The sequence below is a fragment of the Orycteropus afer genome, unplaced genomic scaffold, assembly GCF_000298275.1.
Source record: "Orycteropus afer afer isolate SDZICR_OR568_19922 unplaced genomic scaffold, OryAfe1.0 scaffold00136, whole genome shotgun sequence".
Classification (NCBI taxonomy): Eukaryota; Metazoa; Chordata; class Mammalia; order Tubulidentata; family Orycteropodidae; genus Orycteropus; species Orycteropus afer.
In genome coordinates, this window is record NW_006921723.1 from 6,993,742 (window position 1) to 7,006,801 (window position 13,060).

Here is a 13,060-nt window from a genome sequence, read left to right on the forward strand (position 1 = left end):
GCCACAGCCCCTCTCCTCCTGGGTATCTAAGAGAGTCTGCAGACCCCATCTCGCTGCCAGGACCCAGGAATCTCAAATACCCAGGATAAGCCCTGTGCTTATCCTGAAGCTTCCGAGGGAGGCCTACTCTGTCAGGCATGCAGAGTAGCTTCCTGGTCACCCTGACTCTAGCCCACCTAGAGTCCCAGATCCAGGGCTAGGGGCTGCCCTCCCCCAACACTGTGCTGCACACTGTGGCCACCCAGCCAGATGCCCTAGAGACTGGCTCAGTCAAGACGGCAGCCTGGGGGGACCCTAGGCCCCCTGCCTCCCATCTTAGCTGGGTGACCTCTTTGAGCCCTGAGTTCCTTGTCCACAAAATGGTGAGCAGTCAAACTCAACCCAAAAGATACAAGCTCCCAGCATACAGTGAGCGAGGTGCATGGGCCTGTCCCTGTACCCAAGCCCCCCTTGACACTGCAGTGCAGCAGGACTCACCCAGGTGGCAGAAGCGGCCGTAGAGCCCTGGATCACAGAGGCAGGCCCCATAGATGCGGTGGCACCGGCCTCGGTTAGCACAATGGCACTTCTTCCGGCACTGCTTGCCGTAGAAGCCCTTGGGGCAGCCTGGAGGAGGGGACAGAGTGATGGGGGGGTAGGGAGTGGGCAGTGCACAAGATCCACAAGCCCAGAATACCTAGAGCCTAGGACACTAACACAGGCCCCCAAAAGCCTGCCCGCCAGACTATATGATATATGAGTACAGGTCTCCTCTAGCTCCCCTATCCAAGAGATCCCCCACATGACCCCAGCTGAGACCCAGGCCTCCTGGTCTTATGTTGTTGTTTCTGTGGGCCAGTGTGTCAATTCCAACTCATAGCAGCCCCGAAGAACAGAGTAGAACTGCCCCCATGGGGTTTCCTAGGCTGTAATCTTTATGGGAGCAGCTGCCAGATCTTTTCTCCCACAGAGCTGCTGGTGGTTTGAACCAATGACCTTACAGTTAGCAGCTGAGCATTTAAGCATTGCACCACCAAGGCTCCTCAGGGAAGTCATCCAAACCAAACCAAACCAAACTCACTGCTGTTGAGTCAATTCTACTCATAGCAACCCCTCCTTGGGTTTCCAAGGTGGTATCCCTACGGAGAGAGCTCTGGTAGCGTAGTGTCTAAGGTACTTGACTGCTAACCAGAAGGCTGGCAGTTCAAACCCACCAGCCACTTCTCGGAAGGAAGATGGGGCAATCTACTTCTGTAGTGATATTGCCTTGGAAACCCGAGGAGGGGTCGCTATGAGTCAGTCCCACTTGACGGCAAACAACAACAACATCTCTACGGAAGTAGATTGCCCAGTCTTCCTTCCGAGGAGTGGGTTGGTGGGTTTGAACCACCAGCCTTCTGGTTAGCAGTCAAATGCCCTAGGCACTACACCACCAAGCTCCCCTGGGAAGTCACAGAACATCCCAAAGCAGAAGCACCACATTCAGCCCCTTGGGCCGTCAGGGCAGCCAGCACACATAACTCCCACAGCACACCCACACCAGGCCTCTGGCCCCAGCAGCTGAAAACACCGGTGGAAGGGGAAGAAACGTCCGGAAGACAGCAGAGCCCTGAAGGCAGAGGGACTGGGGGATGAGGGGTGGTAACAGACAAGAAAGAGGTTGAGAGCCCTGCAGGGTGACCTGAGGCCTCAGCAGAGCACAGCCCCAGGCATCAGGTTGATTGCTCTCCTCCACCCACTAAAGTAGGACATTTCCAATTACATACATGTTAGCTGCATCCCCAGAAAAAGGCAGGATGGATGTGTTTGAAGACTTAAAGCTTTAGCGTTCATCTCCTGGGGACTCTCTAATTCCACCTGAGTCCCCTGGGTGATGCAACGATGAAAGTGGTCAGCTGCTAATCGAAAGGTGGGGGGTTTGAGCCTACCCAAAAGCGCCTTGGAAGAAAGGCCTGGTGATCTCATTCTGAAAACTCATCCACTGAGACCTCCCACGGAGCACAGTTCTGCTCTCACACATACGGGTCCCTATGAGTCAGTCAACCCCGGGGCAACTGGTTCTAATTGTTCCTAAAATGCTGCAACTTCAGGATTAGAAAGGGCATTGCCATGACTCCACATATCACCAGGCACATGAGTCATCCCGTCATCCCTTCTGTACTTCCCAACCAACCATCATACAGGTCTGCTTGAATACTTCCATGAACAGGAGCCTCACTACCTCTAAATGGAACAAATTTCAAAAGTGCTGTTCTGCCAAGACTTCATCATCTGCTGTCATTAGAGCCCAGAAGAATCAGCATGCAATAGGAAATCTGTGCTTTCTCCCCACAGGGCCTCGTCCCTCCCTCTCCAGTACAGCCAGAAGGGAAGGGGGTCTAAGCCAAGCAAAGTGCTATTATTAAGGAAGAAGACCTGGGGAGAGTGAGCGGGGAGAGATGCACAGTGATGCCCACCCTCCCCTTTCACTTCCCTCAGGGAGCCATTCAAGTGCCCAAGGATGCTACACATACCGTCCTCACAGTGAGATCCGCTGACACCTGGGGGGCAGCGGCAGGCCCCCGTGATAGGGTCGCAGGTCCCACCATTCTGACAGCTGCAGGAGAAGCTACAATTCTTCCCAAAGGTGTCTGGGGGACACGCTACAGGAGGGACATGAAGAACCAGGGTCACAGGCCGCAGGAAGACTCCAAACCCAGAGCCCTTCCCACGGACATGATGAGCCACCCTCCTAGGGACTAAGCCACTAGTTCAGAAGCTGCTGCCCACAGCAACAGATGTCAGCACCAGGGCACCATGGCGCTGCCCAGGCCGGGGCAGAGATCCTAATCAGTGGCTGCATCCTATTCATCGGAGTTCCACAGCATGGGCCCTGCTCGCTGGCATCTTCACACAGGCACACACTAAGAGCAACTGCTACTGCCCTTGAGACCAAACCCCCAGTGTGGTCTGGTGGGCTTAACAGAGTGTGGGGGAGCCAGCTCCAGGGGAGTAGCAAGGCAGGAGTCATTTTCCTGCCAGTGACACTTCTTGGGACACCCCTTGTTTCTTGATCACCCCTTTTCCTGATCACCACCTGTAATGGTTTTAGTTATTGGCTTGTTGCTGAGCCCCATGGATTGTGGCACTTGTGAAGGACAAATACCTGGCCTTGCTGTCCCTGGGGTACAAGTGGTCAGTGATTTATACTTATGGGAATGCTTGAATGAATGCATGAATGAATGAGTGAGGGAATGAATGAATGCATGAATGAGTGACTAAATGCATGAATGAGGGAATGAGTGAATGAATGAGGGATTAAATGCATGAATGAGTAAATGAATGATCACATGAATGAATGATTACATGAGTGAATGCATGAATGAACTGGTGAATGAATGAATGCATGAGTGAATGTATAGATGAATGAATGAGAGAATGAATAAATCCACGAGTGAATGAGTGAGTGAATTAGGGGAGCCCCCACCCAAGACTGATGGGGAGAGTAAGAGTGAACGGGGTCATGGCTGCCCACAGGCCCCTGTCCACCATGTCCCCACCCATCCCAGCCCTAGTCTCACTCTGGTTGCAGATGAGTCCAGTCCAGCCCTCAGGGCAATCACAGCCAACCAGGCCCGGCAGGCAGGTTCCCCCGTTGCTGCAGTCGTCACAGGTCAGGCTGCAGTCATGGCCAAAGGAGTCATCCAGGCAGACTAGGGGCAGGTAGGCAAGGGGCCTCAGAGGGTGACAAAACCTCAAGTACACTCAGCCATCACGGGCTGAGTCCCTGACGCAGGTCAACAGGCCAGGTGGGGGTGGGAGTCAGATGGAGGGGGACCTTGTGGGGCAGGACCCCTCCCACCCATTGGAGCCAGGTGCAGCTCTGGTCTAGCTCAGCCAGATCTGCTGTGGAAACCAAGCAAGTGTTTGCCCCTCTGGGCCTCGATCAACAGGACATTGCAGAGGGCAAAGACCTGGCCCAAGGGAGGGAGGATCCATCACCGTGAGAGCAGACTCCCGGGCTGGGAGTGACCCTCACCAAACTTCTCGGCCAACGTATGCTCCCCTCGGACCTCTGCCTCCTCCTCGTCAGCCATGCCTTCTTCGTCCTCCTCGAACAGCTGAGTCAGCTCATCCCGAAGCACCGCGATGTGGGGCAGGGGTCGCACAAAGGGCAGCTGGCCGTCCAGGTCTACCACCGACTCCTCCAGCACTAGGGACAGAGGCTGCTGAGTCCTGCTCCCAATACCCAGCTCTGCAGCGGTCACATACCCCTCCATGGCATCTCCCCAGGTGGGGCCTGCCCAGGCCCTCTGTGCAGCCCCTGCCCCAGGGTCAGCCAGTCACTTCCTCCCAAAGCCACCGCCTTCACACCCTGGTCACAGGGCCATCCCTGCTACCCTACTGACACTGCTACCAAGATGGAAAAGACCCAGACCCTATAGACTTGGCCCATGCCATCACCTCCACCAGCTCCTCCCAGCTCTGGCCCTGGAGTGTCCAGACCCTAGCCAAGACTCTGAGGCATGGAGGGGGTGAGGGGTGGCCAGGGCTCTGTTCTCTCTGGACTCTTCAGTGCCTAGGATGGTGTCACTTAGGTTGTGGCCTCTTATCTCACCTGGGCAAGGAGATCTGGCCTACCAAGACCTCTGAACACCACATGGCTCAGGTCACACTGTCTGAGCAACCCCCTACCCCATGTTCCCATTAGCAGCCACAGCCATTTCCAGTAGGAGGGGATGTGGCAGAGCCCAGTCAGGCCCTTAGATAGAGCCAATGCTCCGAGGGAGAGAAGGCAAGGAGGCCTGGAAGGGCACAGAGAGATCAGTGACATGGGGGGCACTGGGCCCAGACTCCAAGAAGGAAGGTAGGCAGGGGCATGATTAGGCACGGTGGGGACTTACAGGCACAGCCCCTGCGGTCTTCGAGCAGCCGGAAGCCCACTGCACAGGAACACTGGAAGGAGCCGGCCAGGTTGGTACAGTGGTGCTCACAGCCACCACGGCCAGAGGCGCACTCATCCACATCTACAGACAATCATGGGGCTGTGGAGGCCATCCTCTGGGGCCAGGGACACTGGCTGGCCCTGCCCATCCTGCTCCACTGCTGGTCTGAGGCCCTGCGGCCATGCCAGGGACTTACAAGTTCCCTCCGGCCCCAGTGTGCTCCTCCCAGCCATTCTCTCGCCTCAGGGTCAAGTGACAGTGGACACTCAGCCTCACTAGGCCAGGCTAGGAGCAGCCAGGGTACAGGCCCAGCCCCACAGGAGAGCAACCAGTGGCCACAGGTCAGCACAGCACTGCAACAGCAGGCACTCAATCAATGCACAGAGGCAGAGCATGTAGAGGACAAGGCCTTGTGCACACAGATGGGCCAGTTAGCCCAGCCCCTCCCATGCCGCACCCGGGCCACAACGCTCACCCTCACAGCCACAGCCATCGGTGCTGAGCCGGTAACCTGCGTAGCAGCTGCACTCGTAGCCGCCAGGGGTGTTCGTGCAGACCTGCTGGCAGCATGGTGAATCTGCACAGTCGTCCACGTCTACGGGTACACACCGAGAGCAGTTGGCACAGGTGATGCCAACCCACACCCCCCATCCAGTGCCACCCACCCACCATCACCCACCCACACATGATCATAGGCATATCTGCATACAATCACACACATACACATGCATGATCACATACACACAACTGTACACACACACAATCACATGCACACCCTCATACAACCACACAAACACAATCACACACAATCCTACACAATCACACACATATGTACACACCATTGCACATATACCTGTGCATGATCACATACACACTGGGCAGATTAGTGAGCACAATGCATATGCCGTAATACTTCACACCCACATTCACATGCACACCAGTGCACAATCATACAAACACCTGTACACAATAGTGAGCATATCCACATAAAATCACAGGCAAACATACATACAATCTCATGCACACCTCACACCCACTCACAGTCCCACATGCACTCACACATTCCTGTGCACACTCACACCCACACACATCTTGTACACACTCACACATAACCCTATGCATACCTCACACCTGTACACAACCCCACAGACGTTCCTGTCCTACACACATGCACACACAGAGGGCACATCTCACAGCCTCAGGACACCCTGCCTACTCTGGAGAAGGTGCCAGAGCAGGGGCCAGCCTGGAGCTGGAAGTGAGTCCCCCATGGAATCAGCACCACCCATCAAAAGAGGGTCTACCACCAGCCCTGCATGTCAGGGGCCATTCCCAGACTACTGGGCACTTCACAGGGTGATGGAGCAGTGCTCAGTGGAGGTGTTGGGGGAAACTTGGGTGCTGGGTGGGTGGGGACTCAGCAGGCCAGTATCAGCACCAAGGGATCTTCCTGGGGCCACTGATGCCACCTCTCACCAGGCACACCCCCTGACCACCTGCCTGGACCCAGTGCAGACAGAGCAGGGTACAACAGACAGGAGGGAGCTCCCACATCGAGGCATCAGACCTGCCTGCAGACTTGGCAGCAGCGGATCTGGCTTTGGGTCAGAATAGGCCAGTCTGGAAGAAACAGGCTCCAGGGCACAGACCCCATCAGCCCCACCCGGCAGCACATACCAATGCACGTCTTCTGGTCTGTGTCCAGCTCATAGCCACGGGGGCAGGTGCAGAGAGGCCCCAAACTGCTGTGGCTACAGCCGTGGGAGCAGCCGCCATTGTTGGCCTCACAGCTATTGACAATCTCCATCTCAATGCCTGCAATGAGACAGCCAGCCTGGGACAGGGCACAAGGTCTTGGGACCCCAAGCTAGCAAGTGCTCCCCTACCCCGCAGCCAGAGTGGGTGTGCCTTGCTGGGAAACAAGAACCAAGGAGGATCTCTTGGGCCTCAGAACAGGTCAGCTTTGCCTTCCTACAGTCTCGCCCACAGCACTGCCCCTGATCGACAAGGAAGCACCGCCCCTGGGGCAAAGCAAGTAGGCAGGCCAGTGAAGGGACGGGGAGCCATCTGCTGCCCTTGGGCATCCCTCATGCACGCAGGTACCTGCACACCACCCATTCACGGTAGCACTGCCACCCCGGGCACACCTCCATACCCCTGAGTGGAAGCACCCACCCACTGCCCACTTACGGTAGCACTGTCGGCCATCGGCACCCAGCTCATAGCCTGCATTGCACACACATTTGAAGGAGCCACGCGTGTTGAGGCAGCCATGGGCACACTGAGCCTGCCCTGTGGCACACTCGTCCACATCTGGAGGGAAGAGATCAAGGAGAGGGGTTTGGGCTACTGGCCTGAGAGACCCAACACCCATTAGGCTAGGAGGGGTGCAGCCGGGCAGTCAGGCCTCAGGATCCATCTGTGATCGATGCCCTCTGTACCTCCATTCCATGGCTGTACCCCTTCTCTACCCCCATTCCATGGCTGCACCCGCTCTGCATCCTCCTGTACCATGGCTGCACTCCCTCTGTGCCTCCCATTCTGTGGCTACACAACTGGGACCACTTGGACTTCCTGTGGACCTGGCCCTGCTATTCATTCACCTTCTGGTAGACAAGCTTCAGAGAAGACTAGGGTTCCCTCCTGGGGAGGCACAGAGGATGGTGGAAAGTGTCCACTTTGAGCCCCACTGCTAGAGCCTTGGGTCCTGCTGCTGGCTGTAGGTGAGAGGCTTAGCCTTTCTGTACTCCTTGGCCCAGGCCTGCTGGCACTCAGAGCATGGTTCCCAGCACCTCCTCCTGTGGCCACGACCTGAGTCCTGGCAGGAGTCCCTGACAACTCCCACAGTCCTCCACTGCTGTATTCATGCCCCTGAGATTCCCTGGGAGGAAGGAGTCTGCCCCCTAATCACACCTCAAGAGAGGGCGCCCCTGAAGCATCAGGCTCCTAAAACCCCAGGGCCTGCCTTTCAAAGTGCCAGTGACCTTTCAAATGCCCCTTCCTGGCACTAGTGAAGATTGCAACACAAGTTTCTCCCCCATGTTGGGACCATCTCTGCCGGCCACCTGGCAGGAGGCCTGGAAAATGGATCTGGCCGCCTGCACCCCCTACCCCACCCGAGCCATAAGCCGTCAGGCAGCGTGGACAGACGCCTCCCCTAGGCTGTTATCCGCGCCATTTATAACAGCCAGGAGTCAGAAATGATTCCAAGCCTAGAGAGAGCACTCAATGACACATATACCACCCGGCAGACAGACCTCAGGGCAGCCAAAGGTATCCAGGGTCTTGTGTTTTAGGAAACAGGACCCGTGTGAGCAAGTGGGAACATTAGACTGCGTAAATGTGCATATGAAATTGAATGTTACACATAACTGTGAGCCTGTGTGATTTTAAACATGCACAAATATGCACATTAACTTAAATGTGTTAAATATGCAGAAACCAAGAAAGAAAGGCGGCATAGAAATGTCACCCTGGGGCCCAGGAGTGCTATTTCCTCTGTTTTTCTTATTTATCTCTTTTCTGCATTGGTTCCTAATGAGCAGCTATTTCTTAGGTAATACAGTAAAACCTGCAAACGCCAGAACTTGTGTAAGGCAGGAATCTGTCAGAGAAAGATGGGTCAAATATTTTCCACTAAATATGTTGTTGTCAGGTGCCACCGAGTCAGTTTCGACTCGTAGAGACCCCATGTACAATGGAATGAAACACTGCCTGGTCCTGAACCATCCTCGCAATCCTTGCTAAGCTTGAGGTCATTGTCTCAGTTACTGTGTCAATCCATCTCATGGACAGTCTTCCTCTTTTTCACTGACCCTCTACTTTATAAGCATGATGCAGTTCTCAAGGGACTGGTCCCTTCCGATAACATGTCCAAAACACATGAGATGAAGTCTTGCCATCCTCACATCTAAGGAGCATTCTGGCTGTACTTCTTCCAAGATGGATTTATTTGCTGTTCTGGCAGCCCATGGTATTTTCACTATTCTTTGCCAACACTCCAATTCAAATTCATCAATTCTTCTGCAGTCTTCCTTATTCACTGTCCAGCTCTCCCATGCATATGAGGCTATTGAAAACACCATGGCTTGGGTCAGGCTCACCTTAAATCCTCAAAGTGATATCTTTGCTCTTTAACACTTCCAAGAAGTCTTTTGCAGCAAATTTACCCAGTGCAATATCTTGTTTGATGTGCTGACTACTGCTTCCATGGGTGGTGACTATACATCCAAGTAAAATGAAATCCCTGACAATTCCAATCTTTTCTGCACTTACTCTGATGTTGCTTATTGGTCCAGTTGTGAGAATTTTTGTTTTCTTTATGTTGAGGTGTAATCCATCCTGGAGCTTCAGTCTTTGATCTTCACCAGTAAGTGCTTCACATCATCTTCACTTTCAGCAACAAGGGCGTGTCACCTGCGTATCGCAGGTTGTTAATGAGCCTTCCTCTAATCCTGTTGCCATGTTTTTCTTCGTACAGTCCAGCTTCTTAGATTATTTGCTCAGTATACAGATTGAATAAGTATGGTGAAAGGATACAAGCCTGACACACACTTTTTCTGATTTTAAACCATGCTATATCCCCTTGTTCTGTTCAAACGACAGCCTCTTGGTCTACATATAGATTCTGCATGAGCACTATGAAGTGTTCTGGAATTCTTTGCAATGTTTTCCATAATTTGTTATGATCCACACAGTCAAATGCCTTTGCATAGTCAATAAAACACAGGTAAACATCTTTCTGGTATTCTCTGGTTTCAGCCAAGATACATCTGACATCAGCAATTATCTTCAGCAAGACTTTATTTGCATGTGATATTAATAATATTGTTTGACAGTCTCCACATTCTGTTGGATCACCTTTGTTTGGAATGGGCACAAATATGGATCTCTTCCAGTCAACTGGCCAGGTAACTATCTTCCAAATTTCTTGACGTAGACAAGTGAGTACTTCCAGCACAGCATCTATTCACTGAATCATCTCAATGAGTATCCCATCACTTCCTGGAGCCTTGTTTTTCAACAAAGCCTTCAGTGCAGCTTGGACTTCTTCAGTACCATCAATTTTTGATCATATGCCACCTCTTGAAATGGCCTAATGTTGACCAATTCTTTTTGGCACAGTGACTCTGTGTTTTCCTTCCATCTTCTTTTGATGTTCCCATGTTGTTCAATATTTTGCCCATAGAATCCTTCAATATTGCAACTCAAGGCTTGAATTTTTCTTGAGTTTTTTCAGCTTGAGGAATGGCAAGCATGTTCTTCCCTTTTGGTTTTCTAACTAGGTCTTTGCATCTTTCATATAATACTTGACTTTGTCTTTGAGAATCATCCTTTCAAATCTTCTGTTCAGCTCTTTTATTTCATCATTTCTTCCATTTGCTTTAGCTACTATCAGTGCAAGAGCAAGTTTCAGAATCTCTTCTGTCATTAATTTGGGTCTTTTCTTTCTTTCCTGTCTTTTTAATGACCTTCATGTACAATGTCATTGACACCATCCCACAACTCATCTGGTCTTTGGTCCTTAGTGTTCAAAGCATCAAATCTATTCTTGAGATGGTTTCTAAATTCAGGTGGCATATACTCAGGGTAGTACTTTGGCTCTCACAGACTTGTTTTAATTTTCTTCAGCTTCAACTTGAACTTGCATATGAGCAATTGATGGTCTATTCCACATTTGGCCTCTGGCCTGGTTCTGACTAATGCATGATATTGAGCTTCTCCATCACTTCTTTCTACAGATGTAGTCTATTTGATTCCTGTGTATTCCATCCAATGAGGTCCATGTGTACAGTCACTGGTTTACATTGTTGAAAAAAAGTATTTACAATGAATAAGTCATTGGTCTTGCAAAATTCTATCATGCCCCAGGCACTAAATACAGAGCGACAGAATGGTGACTGCATCCTATCAAAGGCTGAGAACTTTCGAGACCCAGAAAAACAAGGCTATTCTGCTGAGTTCCTGCTCTCACAGGTTTTACTCTACAAAATTTTTAAAAAATTTTAAAAATAAGAAACAAACACTGTGGGATCGCTTGTTTCCTTGTGCTGACAGGAGATTCCAGCTCGAAGCAGCTGCCTTAAGCATGTCCCTGCCCCTCCCTGTGCCTCCTCAAGCCCCCCCCAGCACAGATGAGCTGGGGCCAAGCAGACCATGCGTCATCCAGGGTCACCCGAGGGTGACTAGACAGACCAGTCCTGAACCCAAAAGACCCAGTCCAGCAGGATGCAGCTGGCCCAGCCCAGTGTCAGACACAGGTCCCTCCTCAGTGCCAGGGACATGCTAGCTGACTCTGGGCAGAGAGGAACACAGGATAGAGGGAGTCTCGTGGTCAAGGGTGCATGTTGGCAGGAGTGGGGGTACAGAGCGAAGAGGTAAGGGCAAGACTGGCAGGGGTGAGGTGCAGGACCAGGGCTGGATAAGGCAGGGTGGGCCTACCTTCACAGGCCTTGCGGTCCTCAGCCAGCTGGTAGCCAGTGTGGCACTGGCAGTGTGCGAGGCCCCGGCGGGCCTGGCACAAGTGCATGCAGCTGCCATTTCGGTCAGCACATGGGCTTCTCCCTGTAGGTAGAGGGCAGAGACCAAGGGAGAGGTCAGGGCAGGGTATACCTGCCCCAGGTGAGGCCCTAGGCCCACTAACGCCCCTCCCCACTCTGGCCAGTGGGCACATCTGAAAAGACCCCCCAACTCAGAGCAAGGTTGCTTCCCCATCAGAACCCACCTGAAGATAGGAGCACCCCTCCCCACAAAAGCCCACCCTCCTCCAAAGCCAGCTTTCCTGGGAGCCCCACTGATAGCAGGAAACAAGATGTGGAGCCCCACCCCCACTTATTCCCCTTGTTGGGCCCAGGTACAGGCTGGCCAGCTACCCAGAGGCATGAACACCTCTCTCTGGGCCTGTGACCCCATGACACTCACTCTGCTGCTGGCCTTGGCCCCGCCACACACACATACCCTCATCCCTGTACTGGTGGGGAGGACCCAGCAGGCCTTTCGCAGGGCGGGGGCTACAGGTGAGGAAGGCACGCTGTCTTCACCTGCCCTTCCCCCACCCTCATTTCCACAGCCAGGGTCTTCTGCATCTGCCCTGCCATCTCCAATGGCAGTTCCCCTTCCTTCTGGGATAAGCAGCCCAGAGACCCCAGGACAAATGCCAGAAGCACCTGGCAGCCCTTTACCCAAAGTTAGGCCCCGAGTCCCCTATACCTATAGCCAGAGCCAAGGCAGGACAGGGTAGGACCCCTCCAGGTATCTCTGGAACTAAGGAATGCACTGAGGCCCTTCCAGCTCCCCATGTAGGACCCCTGAGCCCAGCCCCACATCCATAACCTGGGGCTGAACATCCACCCAGCTGCTCAGCAGCAAGTGCCTCCAAAGACCCCAGCCAGGCCACCTTCCTGGGCACCCCCAGCCCCAGCAGCCCACTGGGGAGGTGTGACCCTGCCTCTGTCCCTAAGTGGGCAGACAGACTCACGGACACAGCGTTTGCCGTCCTCTTGGAGCTGGTACTCGGGCCGGCACTGGCAGCGGTGCCGTGTCGCCGTAAGCTGGATGCAGTTGTGCTGGCAGCCACCATTGCCCAGGGCACAGGAGTTGATGGCTGAAGGACAGGGGAAGGACCCAGGTCAGCCAGAGAGGCAGGCACAGAGCAGGGGACACAGGGGACAGCCTCCTCTGGGAAGCCACTCAAACTCTCAGGCTTCTGCGGGCCCCTCCTTGCTATCCACAGCCTGATCTGGCCTGGCAGTCTCTGTCCCAGAAGCAGGGGTTTGAGATAGGACAAAGTCCCCTCTGGTCCATTATGCACTCAACCCACCTGTAGGGGATGTGGCACCACGGCCATCTCAGGAGCTCATACATGCTCTCCTGGAAGGTCTAGCCCCTACAGGGCCCAGACCACCCATCACAGGACACAAAGCCCCCAGAGATCCTGAAGATCCGAGAAAAGGAGTGCAGGGCCTGGTGGTCCAGGCCAGCTCAATGGAGGATGGAGGCCTAGCACTCTGCTCCCAAATGTGGGCACCTGGAGGTGGTGGAGAGGCCAGAAGGGACCTGGTGCTTAGAGATGGAGTAGGTCTATGCAGTGGCACCATGCCAGGCCAACACACAGCCAGAGTTCAGGCAGCACCACCTCCCAGAACGCAGCTCCAGCC

General features: G+C 53.6%; 1 protein-coding gene across 1 annotated transcript in view; it reads right to left on the bottom strand.

The window, feature by feature from the left end:
- The window catches only part of MEGF6 (multiple EGF like domains 6), a 140,987-nt gene that overhangs the window by 13,924 nt on the left and 114,003 nt on the right, over positions 1-13,060 (bottom strand). The window contains exons 6-15 of the mRNA XM_007945523.1: positions 12,382-12,507; positions 11,346-11,468; positions 7,095-7,217; positions 6,582-6,719; positions 5,380-5,499; positions 4,863-4,985; positions 3,998-4,171; positions 3,540-3,671; positions 2,493-2,621; positions 478-606 (exon numbers count right to left, since the gene is read on the bottom strand). Of these exons, the coding sequence (XP_007943714.1) occupies positions 478-606; positions 2,493-2,621; positions 3,540-3,671; positions 3,998-4,171; positions 4,863-4,985; positions 5,380-5,499; positions 6,582-6,719; positions 7,095-7,217; positions 11,346-11,468; positions 12,382-12,507 (1,317 nt within the window). The remainder of the gene's footprint in view (positions 1-477; positions 607-2,492; positions 2,622-3,539; positions 3,672-3,997; positions 4,172-4,862; positions 4,986-5,379; positions 5,500-6,581; positions 6,720-7,094; positions 7,218-11,345; positions 11,469-12,381; positions 12,508-13,060) is intronic.